Source organism: Xiphophorus hellerii, chromosome 3 (assembly GCF_003331165.1).
Source record: "Xiphophorus hellerii strain 12219 chromosome 3, Xiphophorus_hellerii-4.1, whole genome shotgun sequence".
NCBI classification, from domain to species: Eukaryota; Metazoa; Chordata; class Actinopteri; order Cyprinodontiformes; family Poeciliidae; genus Xiphophorus; species Xiphophorus hellerii.
In genome coordinates, this window is record NC_045674.1 from 27232965 (window position 1) to 27254350 (window position 21386).

General features: G+C 39.8%; 1 protein-coding gene across 4 annotated transcripts; it reads right to left on the minus strand.

Annotated features, from left to right (window-relative positions):
• Positions 1-5682: 5682 nt before the first annotated feature.
• Positions 5683-20474, minus strand: sybu (syntabulin (syntaxin-interacting)). 4 transcript variants are annotated; one of them, XM_032558609.1, is made up of 9 exons: positions 20328-20474; positions 20196-20294; positions 16077-16123; positions 14649-14835; positions 13501-13701; positions 10590-10701; positions 10325-10477; positions 8963-9118; positions 5683-7360 (listed from the first exon to the last, which is right to left on the minus strand). In XM_032558609.1, the coding sequence occupies exons 3-9, from the start codon at positions 16098-16100 to the stop codon at positions 6241-6243; spliced, it is 1953 nt and encodes a 650-aa protein (XP_032414500.1). In that variant the 5' UTR covers positions 16101-16123; positions 20196-20294; positions 20328-20474; the 3' UTR covers positions 5683-6240. The 4 variants fall into 4 exon arrangements, with proteins under 4 accessions (XP_032414500.1, XP_032414498.1, XP_032414499.1 ...); XM_032558607.1 differs by adding an exon at positions 19189-19390 and having other exon boundaries at positions 20196-20337; XM_032558608.1 differs by having other exon boundaries at positions 10590-10689; positions 13501-13647; positions 20196-20371.
• Positions 20475-21386: the final 912 nt, after the last annotated feature.

Here is a 21386-nt window from a genome sequence, read left to right on the forward strand (position 1 = left end):
AGCAACTTCAATCAGACTGTCACATCGTCCAACAAGTCTTCAAGGTTTTGCATGTTGTACATTTATCAGATATTTGGCATAGATTAGTTTAAATTTGAGTTCTTCTTCTCTGTCATCTCAAACCAGTCTAACCATTGTTCTCGTGATGACATTGTCTGACGACATTCTCTGAACACTCTGTAAACCCTCGGGGCAGCTGCGACTGAAAACACCTGGACAACCACGTCAGCGGGCTGTCTTCTCCTCGTCTAATTTACATAATTTGATCTTGTACTTAAAACAACAGACGTTTCACGCATAGCTCAGTTTCAACAAACACTACAACTCTTTCCAAAAAGACGTCAACAAAAGCTCCCAACAGAGATGAAACTCGTCCTTGTCTACAGTGTCAAGGGATGAACGTCCCGGGTTACAGGAGGAGTGACATGACATATGAGAGGTATGTGTATCTGAAGGCAAAATGCATAATCTTGATCACATGTGACTTCATCTAAACAGGCCCATGTGCTAGCTGCATGAGAGTCTTAGGTATTTGGGGCATGACCACAAACCGAGTTGTATATCTTATCTCGGTGATTTGCTCTCTGCGTGAGACTCATTTCTAAATCTCACCATCTGAAGTTGGACGTAAATGCTTTGCAGTTGCACCTTTTAACCTTCCACGGGTTTTACAGAGCCACAACAGCGTGTGTCCGACTGTAAACGGCAAAGGCTTCACTATTTCCTCAACAGCGGGACGTAGGTGTGTCTGTCGGGGACAATCAAAGGACGAACACTTTTTTACCAACCGAGACACCTGATTCACCGATACCCCACCGCGCCCCTCCATGATATGAGCTGTGTCGTTTAAAAAAATGAAATCACACACACCAGTCTGCATATCAATTTGGCTGGTAAACTAATTTTACAGCTTCATTTTGCAGAAACTCCAGCCGTTTCTTAGGAGTTTTTCCTCCTTTTCTCCTGGGATCGGCATCCGTGGATCCGCAGAGGCTTCGCAACGAGGATGGTGCCGTTCTACAGACAAAAACAACTCAGTTAACTGGAAGGAAACACACATTTTGCACCATAGGTCACCACATCAGAATGATCAGGATCAGATCTAACGTAGCAGCTTGCCAGCGTTTCATTCTGTTCATCTTGACAAGCAAAAACGCTAAACAGCCTGCAGTGTTTTACGCCTGGACGTCAATAGTTGTGTGAATTAATTCACGACGATAACTAATGAATTAGAAAAAAAACCTAGTTGCAAGCAGTTGCAATTAAAATTGAAATCTGTAGAGTTGGAGGACCACACCCTCACTTCAAACACAAAATCTTACAAAGTATTTTTTGTTTGTGTCCAGTTTCAAGTGCAAATATTTTAGTACACTTGAAATAAGACGAAACTAGCTCACAAGTAACTTTTTTAGAAAGATAAAGTTGCTTATTTTAAGTAAATAATTCCTTAATGTTAATAAAAAAGAAGCAGTAATTCCATTGGCAGATTACTGCACATGTAACGTGGGGAAAATATTTTAAGTGAAATAATCTGCTAGTGAAACTGCTGCTGTTTTAAAATCAATTTTAAGGAATTAGTGACGTAAAGCAAGCTCCTAGGTCTTTCGGAAAAGTTACTTGCAAGTTAGTTTCGTCTTATTTCAAGTGTGCTAAGATAGTTGCACTTGAAACTAGACCCAAAAAAGTATTCTCAAATTTTTGCCTGATATATATATATATATATATATATATTATTAATTTATTTTATTTTATTTATTTTTTGCTGATATCCAATTTGTACGACTGGTATCAAAACTATCGAAATAAATGCAATAACACAATATGTATCTAATAAATAAATAGATGAATAACCACACTTGTGTACAGACACGCATGCACGACGACGCGGCTTTACAAATAGCTGACGACGCCACAGATCTGGTGAAGGCCAGAACCCTGAGAGCATCAGAGGCGGTTATTCTTTCTCTGGCATTCAGGTTGAGCGTGTTTGCCTGCGGCTCTTAAGGGCCAGGCCTCTGCTCTGAGAGGTGCCGGCGAAGAAGATCGGGTGCCTGCGCCTTCGGAAACAAAGCAAATAATCCATTATCTGTGGCGCTTCAAACAAACAACGTCACACAGCGTGTTTGCTCTGCGCGCGCTAAGCACAAATCACTAATTACATGCAGTACAAGGCAGGATTAGTCGTCCCTCACACTGTCAGCGGCAGAGGTTTATTATTACAAACCGGCAGACAAATTGCTATTCTTTGCTTCCCCACATTAAAACTGAAGGCCGTGTTAGACTACCTGTCAACGGTGTGGTCGCTATCAGGCGGCAGCCAAATGCGAGGCGACATGTGGAGACAAAAGCTCCCTCTTTTTTTTATTTTTAATTTTTATTTTTTTAGGATTAAAACATGTCAGTTTGCAGCAGACACCGACCGAGCTCATGTGAATTGGTGACAGTGAAGGAGTAAATTAATACCCCAATGATTATCAAAGGAAAGTTCAAACCTGCCTTTTATTCTAGTCTTGAGCAACACTGCCTCTTTGTGGTTTCGTGTGGTACTGCAGCGACTGCTTGGAACTCCGCTGGTGGGCGGAAGCCAAGATTATTTACGCATCGCGTTTCAAAGTGCTTGTCAGTCTTTTTCTTTGGGAAACATCAAGATCGTGAATGTCCTCATCAAGCCGGTTGTGACAAAACTACTCATTAAAAGATTTCCGGACTGATTTGTACTTCTTAAGATCAAATTCTATTTATTTTAACATCTTTTTACACTAATATAATTTGGTACAAAAACTGTTTTGATTTCACTTATTAAATAATACTTAACCCTCCTGTTATGTTCCGGGTCAAATTGACCCGTTTTAAAATGTACAAATTAAAAAAAAATAGAAGCATTGTTTTGCATGAAACGTTTTCTATTTGTCTTAATAGGTGCACTCTACACATAAATTGAAAATTTATTCATGTTACACATTTGTACCAACCCCTAGGTCTACTTTTTACATAGATACTGTTCGGGTCAATTTGACCTGCCAGTCAGGTTAAAGTGCAAAAAAAGATTAAAAAATGTCCAATTCTATATGTTTCCTTGCAGCTATGAACCATATTTCACCACACACACACACCAACACACGCAACCACACACACACACACACACTTTCTCACTATTCTCTTTACTTCACTAGGAAATGGCGAGAAAGCAGGTGTTCACACAACTTTTGACGGGAATCTTTTCTGTTCATGTGGACAAACTCCACCCACACTGAGTGACACTCGGCAGATGTGGATGAAAACATAAATACTCTCTGCATGACTCATTTATCTTGATTTTAATCAGCGGGTCAATTTGACCCAGAACAGTATGTGTGTCTCAAGTTCAATTATAAAAATCACCTATTGGTAAAAAAAAAAAAAAAAAGTATAATATAAAATAATTTACCAAATGTCAACTTCAAGGAAATTATAGTTTTTTTGTGTTTTTTTCAGTGGACATAAAAAATGTAAATTCCATTTTTTATGTCCAAATATGAGTAAATGAGTAAGTTGTCGTCATTGATCCTTAATTTCTGAGAAATAATAAAACATCATTGCACAAATATTGATTGAAATGGTTAGTATTGGAGTTAATAATCAGATACAAAACTGTTTTGGAGGAATTTTTTGGTTTCTGACACTATTGCATGATTAAACACTCCCCGGGTCAACTTGACCCACGAACATTTTTGCTGCACCCTAGAAACGAACATAACAGGAGGGTTAAACACACAACTTAAGATAAGCACGCAACTTCAACTTCTGAAAGGCCACTTTTGGTCCTCATGCCTAGACTTTGGTCAAAAATTCAGATTTTCTTTAGAGTTAAAAGAAATTTAAGAATTTTTTCCTCATGTTTTGACTGGGATCAGATGTGCAGAGTTCCTAATGTGAGCAGGGAAGTAAAAGTTATAAGGATTGGATTGGATCTATACTCACTTTCTTAATTAGTTATTTGTATACCTCTGTTTTCTTGGGGTTTTTTTTAAAACACAACTTTAAATAATCCTAAAAGAACTGTGTCGCTAGATTTATAGGCTGCATGATTCTCATTGCCTTGAGAATCAATTAGGAGTTTCTTCATTCTAAACAAATTCATTTTAATACACCAACTGGTATTGAGCAGCACTTTCCACTGTCTGTTACTTAAAAGTTTTCATGAGAAATTCTTTTCCTTTCACTGACCCTCACATATATTTTCTTTGTATAATTTATAGTTAAGCTAATGGCAGAAAGTTGCATACCGCTGAATAAGGGTTGTCATGGTAATGTTTTAGGAGCAGCCATCATCTGATAGGTTGTCATGTTATATGTGACCCTATAGGTGGAGCTGTTTTACAATACAAAAGATTAAAGACGAGAAGAGGCGCAGTGATAGCTGACTGTGTTATCATCCACGCCTTTTAAAAAGCAGAATAATAATAATAATACATTATTTAATGACATTTTTACATAAACAGCCTTAAATCATCCCAGATAATCTCAGCAAAATCTAAATCTGAACTTTTATGGAGCCAAACAGCAAAGCCTCCCCAGACTCTGACACTTTCACCAAATTTATTCACAGATTATATGAGGTTCTTTTTCTTAAATGCTGTTTTTGGTTTGCACCCAACATATCCTCAGTTCCGGTGTCCAAACAATTCAAAAACCGTTGCTCCAGGAGTCAATTTGTTGTTAAAGCCAACTGTACACTTATATCTATCTATAGTTTTAGAGTCTATATTTGATACTCGGCATGGACTACTTTCTGCCTCAAAATAAAGACTTTAAGCTGCAAACATTATGCAGAAAGACAGCAAGTGTGGATTTCTACCAACTGCGCCACTGTGCAGCCAGTTTGGAAAACATGAGCATGATCACGTGAAAGCAGCCCTTTGTCAAAGTCCTAAACTGTAACATCACCAGAACATCCTGTAAGATGTAGCCTACATGTAGAGAGTTCATTTGATCCGCATTACAATAATATCACAGCCGTCCACCTGGGGGAAACTGGCCCACTTTCAAAAAAAAGAAATCCTCTCGTCATCAGTAGCAGAGAGGGAATAAGCTTCGGCTGCCGACTGGGATGTAAAGGATGCTGCAGAACAAGTGTGACCTCAAGTTGCACGGCAATTACATCTGGGTATCAGCGTGACGTGTTGAGAATTTTGATGACTCATTTAGTGCTGATTTAAATGAGAAACAGTTAACTAACTACATTACCATGTGGCAGAGTGGAAGTGGAGTCAAAAGCAAGACTTGGATCGTTTTATTTTTAGCTCCGTTTAGAAATGACCGCTGAATAAGGGTGCAAAATGGATCTTTGGTGGCTTTTACAGATGGGGTTAGCCTCATCTGTGCAGCAGCAGCAGTATTTTATGGCCAAAGAATTTTAAGTAGTGGATCTAAAGCACTCAGTGCTGTCAGCTCCATCACCCAGGGGATGTCTGAGGCAGAAGCTTTTATCCAAGACGGCTTGGAAGCTTTTGGGAGGCTAGAGACATTGCCCTACCATTCAGAGTTTCTATTTATTCATGAAAAGAACTCGGTCGGCTGAAGAAACTTCAGAACTTATAGATTTTTCCCGACAAGCCTCTTACATAAGCCAGACTTAACAGCTTTACGGATCCAGACAGGAATTCTGGTCACCGTGAGATTAAAACATTTGGAGTCTGAACATGCTCAGAGTTATCATGCTTTATTAATAAAGTTACAGTGACATTTGATGTAGACCGACAATGTTGAACATTGCTCAGGCACAGAACAAGCCTTGTATGAACAATACACAAGCTGTACAGAGTAAAGCTCCACTCCAAAGGAAAGGATCAAGTGAGGGGACTTCACAAAAAAAAAAAACAGTGAATTCGCATTAAAGCTTTGGCTGAAGGTTTCTTTATGAACGGCAACACAAGACATTACAAATTAGCATCGACTTCCATTTCCCGGAGGTCTTAAATAAAAAAAAACTAAACTAAAATATATCACAGGACATAACCATCTACTCAGATGATATGCTTATTAAATATAAATAAATATATAAATAAAGAATAAATACTGTTTGGTCACCACCAAGCTTCCATTTATGGTAACTGTACAATGAAAAAAATACCAGTGCTGAAACCAAAGCAGCTGCAATAATCTCATCGAGTGTTGAACAACAAAAAAAACTTTTCCATGATACTCCTTGCAAAGTGCTTCTAGTTCAAAGTTAGGCGTGAGCATGCATGTTTAAAGCGATTACGCGTCTGGTCTACGGGCGACGCGGCGAAGCGAGTGCAATCCCATGATGCAACAGCCCCTTATCAGGGCCCCAATGTTGTAGACCGGTGCGTTTCCATCCACACCGTGCCTCGAGTACAGCCAGGCCACAGTGGGCAGCACGGGGGCTGCCACTGCCACCAGATCAACCAGGAAGTTGTTGCTCCAGTAACACTTGTCCACCAGCTCTTGTCTCGTTGATTCGAAAGGTTTCTCTTCCTGGGCGGTGAAGTCCAGCTCCTCCATGAACTGGCTGCTCTTCGTGTTGTCTGAACAACCGGAATCAGCAGACGTGCTGGATTGATCCACCGTGGATGCGGGTAGCTTTGGGAGTTCCAGGAGTCCGCTGGGAGGAGCTGCGTCCCCTAGTGATGATCCGTGGAGCTTCAGCAGCTGAAGTAGTAGAGCCTGCAGGTCTGCCGATATGGACGGAAAGTCGGTCTGAACTTCTTTGTCATCTGTGTTTTGGTGGCAAGGTGCATTTGAAGAGATGGTGACTGTGGACGAAAGTGCATTTGGCGGAGATGCTGGAGAAGATTTGTTCGCTAACCATCTGTCTTCTGACGGCGCAGGCTGCCCGGCGTCCGTCTCCACCGGGAGCCCTTGGCTGCAACTGGAGTCCTGGCTGAAATCCGCTGCAGTAGACATGAAGACCTGCTCAAAGATGTCCTCTCTGTTGGCCATCTCATCGTTCACCAGCAGCCCACTGTCTGCCATCGCCTCCGCTCCCGGATTCCCCATCTCCAGCCCTCCGTCCTCCTCACCCATCAGCTTCTTACCACCCCCTTCAGGACCGTCGCACATGAAGTCCAAGGCACCTTCATCTTGGAGGGCGGAGCCACTTTGGGCGAGCTCCATGCTGTGCAGCAGGGACTCCAGCTTCCTGTTTTGGATGTTGATATCTATGAAGTACTTCTGTATTCCCTTGTCTTTCTCCATCAGGCTGTTCTTCATGGTTTCCACCACCTGACGCAGCTGCCTGATCTCTTTGCGGGCCTCTTTGAGGGACAGCTGAGCCTCCACTCTGTGGCATTCTTCTTCAATCCAGTCTTCCCTCATTCTGCAAAGCTGGGACTTGAACTCTTGGATCTCATTCTCTCTGGTGAATTAGAAAGCACACCATCAGAAATAATCCATTTTGTACACCACATCGTATACAGCATCCAGAATGTTTTCCTTATGCAATAGCTCATTCCTAATTTATTTCTACTGAGTAGATGCTTAGATTGAGCTCCTGGAGGTATTATGTCACCACAGTTTCTTCTAAAGCGGTTATCTAACCATTTTGGAACAAACAGCAAGAGACATTTCATTTTCACCAACATTACAAGTACAAAAGTACAAGAATCAATTATTAATTGAAGTTTGTTGCCAGATTCCAACAACAAAAAAGCATCTTGGAATATGTAAAGTAGATTTTTTGACTTTAGACGACATTAGCTTTGTTTCCATTACCCATATACTGTAGTTGCACAAATTGGAACTACGAAAACAAATGTGCTTATTTGAAACATGCCAATTAAAAAAAAACACCAAAAAACCTCACCTTTGATTGAAATCAGTGTGTTCGCAAAACTGCAACGAAACACTTGTTTTGCACAATCATAGTTGATCACACAAGTCATGTGATCAACAACCAAATGTTACAACTACAAAGACAACAGGAAATAGTTTGAGTTTGACAGCATGGTTTGATTTTCCATGACTTCTCACATGAACAAACATATTTAGGTGAGATTTTAATTGTGTTCCTATGTAATGGGAAAAAACGCAAATGTGCCAATGTGTCCCCCCCCCCCCCCAACATTGGTGAAATATTAAACTTTTGTACATATTTGTAATAAAAACAGCTACTGATGGGGCAGCAACTGAACAGATCTTGAATCACTTTCATCCAGACGGATTAGGTTTCCCATGGGGAATGAGGCTCTGAGGGAGCGTTCCACTTCCATTTTGTTCAGTCGTAAAAGTTTGAGCCAATGTCTGATTGATGATCCACCAAACCAAGTCTGAAGGAATCAAAGCAAGGTTACTGATTATCTTCTTAACCAAAACTTTTGCAAATCCAAATTTCTTGCTAAAGTAAAGTAAAGATTGATTTCCACATATCCTCCGCCTGTAAATGTAACACTCTGCTGGCCTCAGCATAACTAATGAAATGCCAAAGTAGTCAAACCCAATGAATAAAAACAGTGGAGTGTTTAATTGTGTGCCTTGTGCACAACTGAATCAGGTGCAGTTCTAAATATTAGCTTGTTCAATTGCTACAAGTCACTTTTTAATTTTAAATATTGTAAATGGATCCACTTTTTCTTTGCGCGTGCATGGTGGGGCTCAGTTTTTTTTTGTTTTTTTTTTTAAATGGGCCATGTTGGCAATTCTGCAGAAAGGCATTATTAAAAAGAGGGTGCAGTTATACAAGATAAAAATCAGATTTACCCTAAACAAGTTTTCTATGGCTTTATGCCTGCAGTAAATGAGTAGTTTGTACCCTTGAGCATCAAGATGGAGAAAAACTTGGTGTATTTTAGCCAAGACACTTATGCTTTGAAAGCATTAGCTATGATGCTAGTTAAGTTGCTTTTTACCCAAATAAATAGCAACTTAACCCACAATTAGCCAAACCACATGTAGCGTGATTGCATGATTGTAAACCCAACTTTGGCCAATTTGTACATTTCCGCAGTGGGTGCCGTACAACCTGTCGTGGACTTTGTTCTCCGACTCCATCAGCTTGGTCTTCAGGTGTCTGATGGCCACTTCCTTCTGCTGCAGCGGGGTCAGGTACTGCTCGGGGTTCGGGGGCCTGACGCCGTGGTTGTCTTCGCAGGAGCGGTAGCGGCCCAAGCTCACTCTCCTGTCGAGCACAGAGATGATGACGGTGGTGAAACGGAACATTTACCTCTTCTGGAACAAACAACCCATCCGTCTTCATGAAGACATTTTAAAGCAGCAGCAGAAAAAAAGAAAGAAAGAAAAAAAAGAAACTGATGCTTAAGATGCAAAGTGATTCTGTGGTAAAGGTAATTAGTCTGACTCACAGAGTGCTGTCAGAGCAGATGCTCCCTGAAGCCTGGAATTAATGTTGACAGGATTTCTGAGAGTCTTATCTTATGAGCACAAACGCCTTCATTTGTCTTAATTTATTTATTCATTTATTTTTTTTTAAATCCAATGTCCTCCGAGTGCTTTATGACATGCACATTTATTTAAGGTAAAAAGATTCATGGATTTATGTTTCTGTTCATCTTTTTTTGTGGATTTGGACAAAGCAGCATGAAAGCCTCGCTCTCCGGCAATATCCTAGCAACCTGGAATACTTGAGGCTTTGATGCAAACGCTCTGCTCTCCTGCCAGAAATAGAACAGCCAAGGAGAAGGCAACACTGGGGAGAAACGGATGTCACATGGCACGTAGCCATACAGGCAGAAAAATAAAAAAATTAAAAAAGAGCTGAAAGGGGAAAGGTTTTAAAGTGGCAGCAGTTTAGGATTTAGCTGCGAGTACGAGATGAGGAAGAATCCATGTGAACAAAACCCCGAAAAGGCTTCGAGACAAACAGTTTCATTTAGGCGTCACAGATATTTTTAGGTCATTTTTTTGTCCATGTAGTGAGCAACCTAAAGCACAAAGTAAAAAAAATAATGAATTAAAAAAAAAAAAAAAAAATCAATGATGTAAAAAAATTCCAGATCTTCCCACTTCCTCCATTCTGGTCAGGCATGAGTCAGCCGAGTGCCTGCTTATACATTTACACTACAAAGTGCTCACTAATCCCAGTCAGACTATAACCAATATAATCCCAGACAGCTGCATGACAGGAAAAGACAGTCTGGTTTTAATCCCACCACCCACTCACTGACTGACTGACTGCCATTTTGCCTGTTTAGTTAAAAACTCAAATCCATCTTTTTCTCGCTCTCAGAGAAAGACTTCTGATAAATGTAAGATGGAAATTTCACCAGGTCATCGTCTTGACAACATAAATTGCAACCAGAACCTTTCACTTCGCATTGGCAACTTAAACATGCAGGATGGTTGGCATTAAATGAAGGACTTGTACCTAGAAGAGGGACTGGAGTTGCAGCTGCTGCCGAGAGTCGAAGATGCAGCTCTGGGGGGAGTCCTGTAGGGGGCGTAAAGTTCGGAGTCGTGCTTCAAAGACGGAACCCCGGCTGGTTTGAAAACCGGGAGCGTTCTGATGTGAGGGCCACGGCTTCAGTGGAGTTTGGAGAAGGTGTTAAAAAAAACAAAAACGTATGAATGAGTTAAAAACCGGTCACTTTCTCTGGCCATCTGAATGATACAAGAGGATTCAGTCAACATACCAGCGCGAAGAAACTTTCTTCCCAACCGAATTCGATGCGAGGATCTCCTTGGTCTTCAGGCTGCCTGTGCTGCTGGAGGAACTGAAATCTGCTTCACTGCCTGCAGGGGGAGCTGGTGAGGTGTTAGTTTGCTAGCAGATTTGAAAGACTTTGAAGACACGAGTGAAGATTCTTTATGCTACTTTCTGTGATAGAAAATAGAGGGATTTCTTAGCAAAAGCTAGAAGACTGCTCCAAGTTCACTTATTTCCTCTTGTAGACATTTCTAAGACTGTGGCATAATTTCCAACTTGGATCTTTTGACTTCAAATTCAAACTGGAACATTTTAACTTCTGTGTAAAAAAAGAAAAAATGATTTCCAATTGAGCTACTTTGTTTTAAAAAATAAATAAATAAATGAGATTGAAATTCTCACTTGATGCATCACCTGTTTGGAAAAAAAACAATCGCTACGATTCAAAACCAAGTTTAGTTAGCAAGCTGTTAGCCAACCAGGGATTTCTACACTTCTATTTGAAATAGGTTTCACAAATCCATCTGTACAGCTCATTTATAGACAATTCACAACAAATCACAAGAAATGATGCAACGCTCCACTTTACTGGATACGTCCAATTTGATTCCAGTTTTATAGAATCCAGTTCAGTTCAAATTGAATTTAAAATCATTCCAAGAGCCAGTAAAATCCAATCTGATAATCGGATCAACGTCACATTACACAGAGCTCACTTATAAAACAATACAGTCACTTTCAGCTGATTGCAGCTGATAAAGGTTTTCAAACCAAGGAAACTCAGCTGATTGAATCAAGTTATTGACTTTGTTACAAAGTTAAAATCACCATCAGAACATTTTGCAGTGGGACACCCACCAGGAAAAATCATAGTTAAAAATAAATCCCTTTATTAACTTTCAAACTGTAATTCTGAGTATTCCTGCAAATACAGGACACATACCCTGAATCAAATTAGCGCACCGGTTCATTTGCTGTTTAAATTTGAGTTTTCTTCTGTGGCTTGAAATTTCAAGAAATATTTGGACCAGTTTTGACTCGGAACGTTTTCCATTGTTTTACAGTGATTTGAAAAATGCAATTACTCAGGATTCTTTGTTTTTAAAAAGCTTAATTTTCATCATCAATAACATATTTGAACGGCCTTCTGATAGTGGAGGCTTTTGAAAACTTCTCACCTAAAAATCTCTTATTTTGACAAGTTTGCCTGCATGCCAGGGTAAAGTCCAAGTCTGTTAATCAACTTATTTGTTTTGGCTTCAATGATTAATGACAGTTACCATTTTCACATGTGTCCATTACTGATGCCTGTTAGAGGTTGTGTTCCTTTCTAATAATTATTTAATTTCAGAAGTGACATTTCAAATTTGTGATTTTCATCCTTTCGGGGTTTCTAGATGCACTGGTGCATGTCTTCAGCAGGCGTTGCCTTGGGCAATTAATATAGCAATGACAAAATGGATTTGCATTTTAGAAATTGCATTACAACTTCATTGCTTTATGCATTTCTTGAGTTTAAAAAAAAATGCTCAGAAAACAGATTAGTAAATCACATCAAATTTGAATGATACATTTACTGCAAAAACAAAAGCTTACCAAGTAATTTTCATCTAGTTTCTAGTTCAAATACCTTCACACACTTGAAGACAAAGTTAACTGACGAGTAACTTTTCACCAATATATAGGAGTTTGTTTTAAATTGATAATTCCTCAATATTGATTAAAAACAGGACTTGTTCAATTGTCTCCCTTATAACAAGACGTTTTCCCCATAGTGGAATAAACAACTTCATAAATATTAAGGAATTATTGACTTTTCTATATCCGGCTAAAAAGAAACTTGTAAGTTACTTAAAGTCTACCAAGACTTTTGCAATATAAAAACACCTGGGAAGAGATTGTGTTGTTGCAGCGTTCTGCCAAACTAAATCCTAATTCCAAAGACCAGACTAAATGTTAGGCTTCGTCATCACTCAAATAATGACCTGAGATAATGGAACAATCAAAGTCCTACCTGAGAAACATCTCTTCCCATCAAACAGCACCATAGTAACGTGTCTAGTGACGGCTGTGAAAACAAAACGTAACTCAAAACTTGATGCCTGTGACCCTTCACCACTTTGTGAGTCAACTGAGAATCTGTGCCTGTTCCCTCCGTGAAGTAACCTCCTGCTAATCAGACTAATTGGCTGAGTGCCGACACTTTTCCCACAACCAATCAGCTTTTCTTCCTGCCTCAGAGTCACAATCAGGCCCCCCTTTTTTTTCTCCCCCTTTTTCTCTTTTATCCTGAGATTAAAAGGGCAGTAGATTTAATTTGGGGGTGAAAAGAGAGAACTGTTTCTGCTCGGTCTTAAAAAAAAAAAAAAAAAAAAGCGCTCTGGTCTCTTTTTAGGAAACAGACTTTGACCCTGCCAGTGTTTGTTATGTGGTTGCAATTGTGACATGTGACTAATGCTGCTACTGTACTGCTGTCTGTACTGTTGTTAGACAGAAGAAAAAAAAAATCTAACGGAACAAATCTGTCTAAAGAAACCGAGGAGAGGAGCTTTATTATTTTTTCTTTTTACACTTTTAAGAAAATAATAAAACATAACATTCTATTAAGGCACAATGATGTACATTGGCTCAGCAGTGCTGCGTCACTAGATAATACATCACTTTTGAATGGCTTTTACAAGAGATTTCTCTTGTAACTACTCGTTTTCATTCTAAACCTTTTGCTAATACAAGCATGTGACATGTTCATTTTAAACCGTACATGAATGACATAAAGAAATAAACAAGAGATTATGATCAATCTGGGGGGATAAAAATTACATTTTAAAATGTTATGATTTTTTTTTTTTTTTTTTTTTTGGATAAAAAACTACATTTTGTGACATCTTCTTCTTTACCTCGGACTCTCGGGGCAGACCTCATCTCCCTCTTGTGCCTGGGCGCGCCGCGGGCCTCCCCGCCGCTCTCGGCCACCATCCTCACCCTCTTCGCTTTGGCTTTGCGCTCCGGCAGCGTCGGCGACGCGTGGGCGCTCCGCTCAGAGCCTGACGGAGTTTTGGAGGGGGACACAGACTGACTAGTGGGGCAGCCGGTGTCATCTATTGTGGACAGGCACACAGAACATGCCAGGAACATGCGGGGCAGAGCACGCAGCCAACACAAGCAGTCAGTAGCTACGTTTCCATCGCTGACGTGCGCTGACGTTAGTCGATATTATACTTATGTCGAAAAAAAAAAAAGAAGAAGAAAAATACGATTTTGCAAGAGCGGAGTTTCCATTTAATAAGAAACTAAATTAAAAATGCACGCTAACAAGCTTGCTCACGCGATAAGTCATTCAAAATGGTGGCAGCGATGGATGTAAACAGTTAACATGTAAAATATTCGTAACTGAGCCACTTCAGAAAATTAACAAAAACAAACCGTCGTCCTCCTACTACTTCCTGTCGTCTTCTTCTTCGTCGTTTTTTTTTTGCAAGCAGTAACATCCGGTTGTTGGTCCCGTGATGTGAAACAAGCGTTTCCGTTGCACAGAAATACATCTATTTCACTGAAAAAAGCTCCTCATCATAGCGCAAAAACATTTTAGTGAGTTTTTTTCGAAATAGGCGTTCTTTTCCATTAGGCTAATTTATTTTATTTTATTTATTTTATTTTATTTTTTTCGTAATTTCAATTCACACACTTTCAATGGAAACGCAGCTAGTCAGAGAGGTTCATCACCTCTGTGCTCACACACAGACACTCTCCGGTGCATCGTGTTTGCTCCTTATCTCCGCAGGATTACATTTGAGTCAACATTAAAAATATATATATATTACATTGGCCAGGTCTGTTTTTTTTTTGTAAGGTTGCATAATCCACTATGCAAATTTAATCAAACAGCAGAAGCAGTGTAATGCAATTTGACACCTGGCATAACTGATTAATTTATCTGAGGTTTCTCTGTTTAATTCAGTATGTAAAGCCCTCAAAGTATGTGTTATGCAACGACATTTCACTGTGAAAACTGCTCATTTTTGGCTGATCCCGAGGTTCATCTTACCAGAGCAAAAGCTGTTGGTGCTGATGGTCCTCTTGGAGTGATCGGAGCTGATGTCGCACTCCTTCCCCTCCTCCTCGGACAGCAGGGAATCAGACAGAGGCGAGCCTTTGTCCTTCGGCCGGAAAGGATGGAGGACCAAACGTGGGATGCGGCTGCGGGGGCTTCCTTTCTCGGGTGATTTCTTTTCCTGTCGTAAACATTTGCCAGCATTAAAAATTCAAAATAAAAGAATTTAGATTCACTTACATAAAGCTTTCTTTTGAAAATAACTAGGCGTGGGTGATATCGGGATAAACATAAAGTTTTATCACGATGTTTTGTGGTGTGTATCGTGATAACGATAAAAGTGACAATAGCTATTTACGCCTTCTTTTTCAATTAACTGTATGGGCTGCGACCACACAGCCCGACAAACAACAACATTTGAAAAACATTCCTTACATGCTTCTTCAGGACACAAGTAACATAAAGAAGTGTGATCTGTATCACTAAACTGCACACAGCGACCACATTTAATGATACTTTCAAATGTGTTGGTATTTTTGAAGCTCTCATCAAACAAACAGTGGAGATAATAGTGAAACTACCAACCCCAAAAATATGGTCAGTTTAGGTTTTTTTTTTTTTTTTTAAACATCATTAATTGAGATGTATTGTGACAATGATAAATCAACATTCTTATCATGAGAAGAAATTTATCGCAATAAATCCTAAACGATACGATAAAAGCCAAACTGTTCATAACCCTAAAACTTTTTTCCATTTCTTTTATTTTTCTACTCTTTCCATAGATTCTCGATTGTATTTAGGTCCAGACTTTGACTTGATTTAAATCGTTCCATTACAGCCCTGGATCTGGAAGTAATGCTTAGGGCTGTTTTTCCGTCAGATTAAGTTGATCAAACTAACATTATTCACGTTTGTTTAACATGACAACTTAATAGCTTTAATAAATTCCCTTGGACAAACTTCATTTGATTGCTTGTGACCAGTTAGCACAACAAATTGAAGTTAAATCAACTGTTTTCTTTTTTCAGTGTATCGGTTTAGATCTTTCTTGCAAAGAACTATTTCTAACTTCAGGTGATGATTGAACGGTTAAACGCTGGAATATTATTTTATACTTTATCCCTAACATGTCCACACAGTAACTTCTAAAGGAAAATGGTTGCGCCGGATTTAATTGAGGTCTATCAAAAGTAGGAGGACTGAATATACATGGAAAGCCCATGTTCAGAAAAAAGTAAGGTTTTGTAAAGATATTTATGACTGTCATTTGACAAAATGTGAAATGGCTCAAGGGGTTTTTATAGTTTATGTTACTACTATGGTTATACTTATCATTTATACTGCCTCAAAAAGCAATTTATACATGATTATTGTCGAAGCTCTCATCAAAACACTCAAAAGCGAGAAGAGAAGACTCACCTCATATTCTTGGAACGGTCCCATTGTGTTTGATGCAGCGTTATTCCCTAGTGAGAGGAACGGAAAAGAAAAATCCAGAGATTTATTTTTGGTACGAAACACGTCCGTGGCAGCATTTTGACGTGGCACTGAAACTGCTCAAAAACAAGAGTCCTCTGTCTGAACTCTGTTACGCCACTAAATCCCACCCTCAACACACACAGACACACACATTTAGAAACACACACAAACACAGAGCCTGCCTGGTACAGACGGCACATGAATTCTTGACCTGGACAGACATATAAAAATCCAACCTAATATTTGTATCTTTTTTTCCTGTTCTTTTTTTTTTTGTTTCTGACACCATTTGAATGAGGTGAAAAACAAAAAATGTAGAGATGCCATATTTTATTTAGTCCAGGATATTGAATAATTCTAAAATGATTAGACTGGGTTTTACTCTGAGGCAAGGAAAAATGAATTTACAGAAAAGATTTATGCGACAGGTTAACACAAAGCTGTGCATAATTGTTAAGTGAAAGGAAAAGAACACATTTTCAAAATTTTGTTCCAAAACCTGAAAGTGTGGCATGCATTTCTATTTATTTCTCTCTTGGAAACCCAGAATCAATCCGTAAATGACATTTATGTTCTACAATGGCCTAATCACAGTTTGGACCTAAATCCACTGGACATTTTCTGCTTAGATTTGTCTCACTGAGCTATTTGGATAAATATAGTGGGCCAAAAAAAAAGCTGTATAAAAATGCAAAGCTGCTATAAAGAGAATAGCGACATCTATATCTACAGATTTTTTCGTTGTAAAAACCAAATTATAATTTCACTTCACAATTATGAATGACTTTGTGCTCGTCTGTCACATTAAATCCCAACAAAATACGCCAAAGTTCGTGGTTATAATGTAAAAAAAAACAACACTGTGGTAAGGAATCTACTATTTGATTTCAACTCTCTCAATAAACTTAAAAACTTCTTTAAAAAGTAAACAGGATTCAGAGTCATACACACACACACACACACACGCACACAACAACAACAACACCCCCCCCCCCACACACACACACACACACACTGCAATAGACTTTGATAGAGTTTGCAGAGCAGGAAAGGACTTGTGTAACAGTAAACCTTGGCTTTTGTTCTTGCACGTTATACACAATATTGAAGCATTTTTTATTGATGCCACAGAGATAAATAATGCAGACCTTTATTCATGCTTGGATAAACTTTTTACAGTCGCCTCACTTCCTCTCTCTTGTTGGTTGCGTAAGTGGGATGAGTTGCATAAGTGCATAAATATTTTTTCTACTTTTTTGTGTAAGGAATGGCGTAATTTACCTCCAAAGAGGAGGATTTTACATTTTGTAAACACATCACTCATTTAAATGTTTTTTTTTTTTTAAATCCACCATTGACGTTAAACATAACAGTGTTCTAAAATGATCATCTTTCACCGTTCTAGGTAACCCAGAATGATTGAAAATTATCCTTTTTTTCCCCAAATCACGGAGGACCAAAGATGATTGCTAAAACGGGTCAGGGTGTCTGGGGAGTCCGAGCTCAGCTCACTTTTAGAAACCGATTTAGGTGGCTTAAATCACTTGTGAGGCCCCACACCTCCTATTCTGGGGTGGCATCCTGCAGCGTGGCAACGCGGCAGAATGAGATAATAAGTGCCGATGCTGAACAACAACCGCCTTGCCCTAGCAACACACATAGCAACAGAGATGAATGAAAAACATCAAGCAACAGTGGAGCAGCTGAATCTACATATCTGCACAGTGTTCTCATCCTGAGAGGCTGTTCTTCCTTAAGAATATATAAAAATGAATCGTTTTAGGGAAGTATAATAGAGGAGTGCTTCTTACATATTTAATAATGATAGTAATTTTTAACAATTATATAATGGTAGTACTAGCATGGGTGTAAAACCATATATATATATATATATATGCATTTTTAAAACCACAACAGTAGATGCAGGGGATCACAGAAATATTAACTCTTAAAATGGCAGTATTATGTATTTTTCATGCACATAGTGTAATTTTATAGCACAATAAAGTAACTATGTTACCTGCAGTTGTTATACAAATGCCATATCAAATATGACTTAAAGGAAATTTGTCTTTGTAACTTAACGTCTTGAAATTGGGTCTCTGTCTCTTTAAAAACTCCTGCCTTTTCTGAAACTCCGTCTTCAGAAAGTCATCACAACATGGCTCCTCTATTAACCCTTTAGCAACGTTTTTACCAGCGTTTCACTGAGGAGTAGCTCCTATAATGAGCTCAGCAGATGCGCAGTTTCACCAGGTGTTTGCTAATTGCTGCTGGCTAGTCTGAAGGATCTGAAACTGCACCTCCGATGAGGAGCTGCGTCTGAAAGGCGTTGCTAGGTCCAATCAGGCGTTTATGCACAGCTGAATTGTTGCCATGGGAGATTAAAGGATTTCTCAAACATTCATGAAAGGACCAAGACGACACGAAATAACATTATAACATGAATGTAAAGCTAAAAAAAAGTCATCTTTTAGTTTTACAAAAAATGAAAAGCTAACATCATTGCATTTTAATTGGATTCTGTGGGACAGGCCGGAACAAAGCTGCACAAGGGCACTAATAGGAAGAAAAGATCCATCCAAAGATCCATTCTAACTCTGGTTGAATATTTATCAGTGTTTTGTTTATATATAAGATGAACCTCCTCCACTGTGAATGTTATCCTGATTAAACTGGCTGCAAATAAACCCCACTTTGCTCAGTCTTTTTTTTTTCTTTTTAACCATCTTAATGTCTTCAAAACCTCTCTGAGAGTTTAGCATCTTAATCACCAAAAAAAAAAAAAAAAATGCACATTATGTGCGTATATATAGGTGAAACTCCATTCAATTCATTGTCAACATTAAATTACTGCCTATGTTGCGATGACAAATTGAATTCAGCGCCCAATCGGAACATTTTGAATGCGAGGCGGAAGCAGAACTAATAATCCCAAGTCGCAGATTTTTTTCCCCCCCCTAAACAGACAATCCATAAAAATCGGACTTCTCTAAAAAGCTGTTGGTGTGGCTGTAACTCTTTAAGCCTCCTCTGGAGCGCTTCCGCTCACCCAGATGGCGTCCTTTCCAAACGGCATGGAGTGGGCGTCCGTATTAATCCCCTTAATCCACCCCAAAGCAGGTTTCATAACGTCCATCTCTCCCGCTGACTAACGTGGAGCTGTTCACCCCAATTCCAGCAGTAACCTCGTGACCCACTGAGCACTTTGCAGAAATATTGCGGCGCATCACTTCAGCCGCGGAACAGTCGATCTGGATCACAGCAAAAGAGAAAGATACAATAATCTGATCTTGCCATCATTCCCTCAGCTCATCAACTCCTAAATGGACTGCGTCACCGCTGCGTGATCTCACTGCACGTCACTTCAACTCTTCTGAAACCAACCAAACACGATCCACCAGAAGCAAGAGGGCTTTTGTTTTTACACTGTCACCACTGCGAGTGATTCCCCCCAATTTTTCTTTTTTTTTTTTTTTTAGTACAGTTTGTCCCCAAACCCAGTCAGAGGCGGCCAACAGTGCAACACGCCTAAAAAAAAAATGTCATCGTTTGCAGGACGAGGTGAGTCATCATCACACACAAAAAGAAGTGTGTGTGGTCTCAAATGTGTTTACACGACGCCCTTTGTTTACCACTCCACATTAACCCTTTCACAGAGTGTCATGTCGTCATCTCATAAGCCTGATTACTTTTACAATAAATATCTCGATTTAAAAAAAAAGGGAAAAAAAAGTGACTGAATTTTTTGGGGGGGGGGTCTAAAAGAAGATTTTTGTTGTTGTTGTTGTTCTGTTTCGCCAGGCACTCCCACAGAGATTGTTTTTTTCTTTCTTGGGCTCAGAGACGCATACAGAAAAAAATAAATAAAATAAATTAAAAAAATTGCGACGGGACTAGAACAACTTCAGCCTCGACGGAGATACTGCAAAACAGAAAACCTTCAAAGAATGTGGCCGATATTACTTTTAATAATAATTCACCTCGTTTCTTCGAGTCACGAGTAGTTTCACTTTCACTTAATGACGTATGTTAGCGAGAATGACCTGAAACGCCTACCGGAATGTTTGAAGTTGATGTTTTGTTGTTTTTTTTTCGCCCTCGTCAGCTGATGATGCACAAAAGGGGCTTGTTGCTCTTCTGCTGCTGATGCTGCTGATGCTGCTTGTGCTGCTGATGCTGCTTGTGCTGCTGATGCTGCTGATGCTGCTGATGCTGTCGGTTGCCAGCCTCGGCTCTGCCGGACGGATGCAGACTGGAGGGGGAGCTGGGCGCTTGCAAAGTGTCGACACAAACCGACTGGGCGGGAGTCGGGAGCTCTTACGATGATGACGAGCGCTCAGTGCGCCTGACTGTGTTACATAACAGCGTTACTTAACCAGCGAAACGGGGAGTGAAAGGAGGGGAAAGTCAGAGCGACATGACAGGCCGAGTGGAAATGGCTCAGATGAGTCGTTTTACATTTTTAACTATAGATTTCTCAACGGGCTTCCTCTCGGGAAAAGTGGGATCTTTGCTCGAAGCGGCGCGGGAGAGGGAGGGGGGGGGGGGGGGGGGGGGGGGGGGGGGGGGTTGTTGTTCAAAGAAATGATCGCAGTGACGCTGAACAGATTGTTCTGACGTCTGACTGGCTTTTTTTTTTTTTTTGACGAACTAGCGTTACAGCATCGCACCTAATATCCACACAAAGCGTTTTAGGCTTTTGTCGTGTGGAGCACAGGCAGGTCAGGTGAGAGCGCGTGTTCTCTCCATGGTGCTGAAGCTGATTGAGAACCTCAAGTTCAGCCATCTTAACACGAATAACGTGTTTGTTTGTTTGTATATATATACAGTATATACGTGTATATGTCCTGTAAAACGTCATTCCCCTTCTCCTTCCCCCTTTCCTGTCAGCCCATATAAGGGATACTAGAGCCCACAAAAGACCCCCTGGAGGGGTAAAAAAAAAATTTAAAAACTTTAAATGTTAGTGTGGCTCGACCTCGCTCTTGCATAACGGGGTACAAGTAGTCAAACACAGAAATAAGCAGCCATCTACACACACACAGTCGTGTTTTCATGACTTGTGGGGACTTTGCATCGACTTCCATTCATTTCCTACAGCCTGACCCTTACCATAACCCTAACCCAAAAACAGCATTTTCCCCTCATGGGAACCAAGAAAATGTCCCCACAAGGAGCAATGGTCCCCACAACCCCACATTGTAGACAGCAATAGGTCCCCATAAGAATATAAAAACCTGGTACACA

Coding starts and splice junctions, on each gene's coding strand:
- sybu (XM_032558609.1), bottom strand. CDS start 16,100: ATGGGACCGTTCCAAGAATATGAG. Junction 9,119..10,324: donor AACTCCAGTCCCTCTTCTAG/GTACAAGTCCTT, acceptor TGTGCTCGACAG/GAGAGTGAGCTTGGGCCGCT. Junction 7,361..8,962: donor GAGAACAAAGTCCACGACAG/GTTGTACGGCAC, acceptor CTAATTCACCAG/AGAGAATGAGATCCAAGAGT.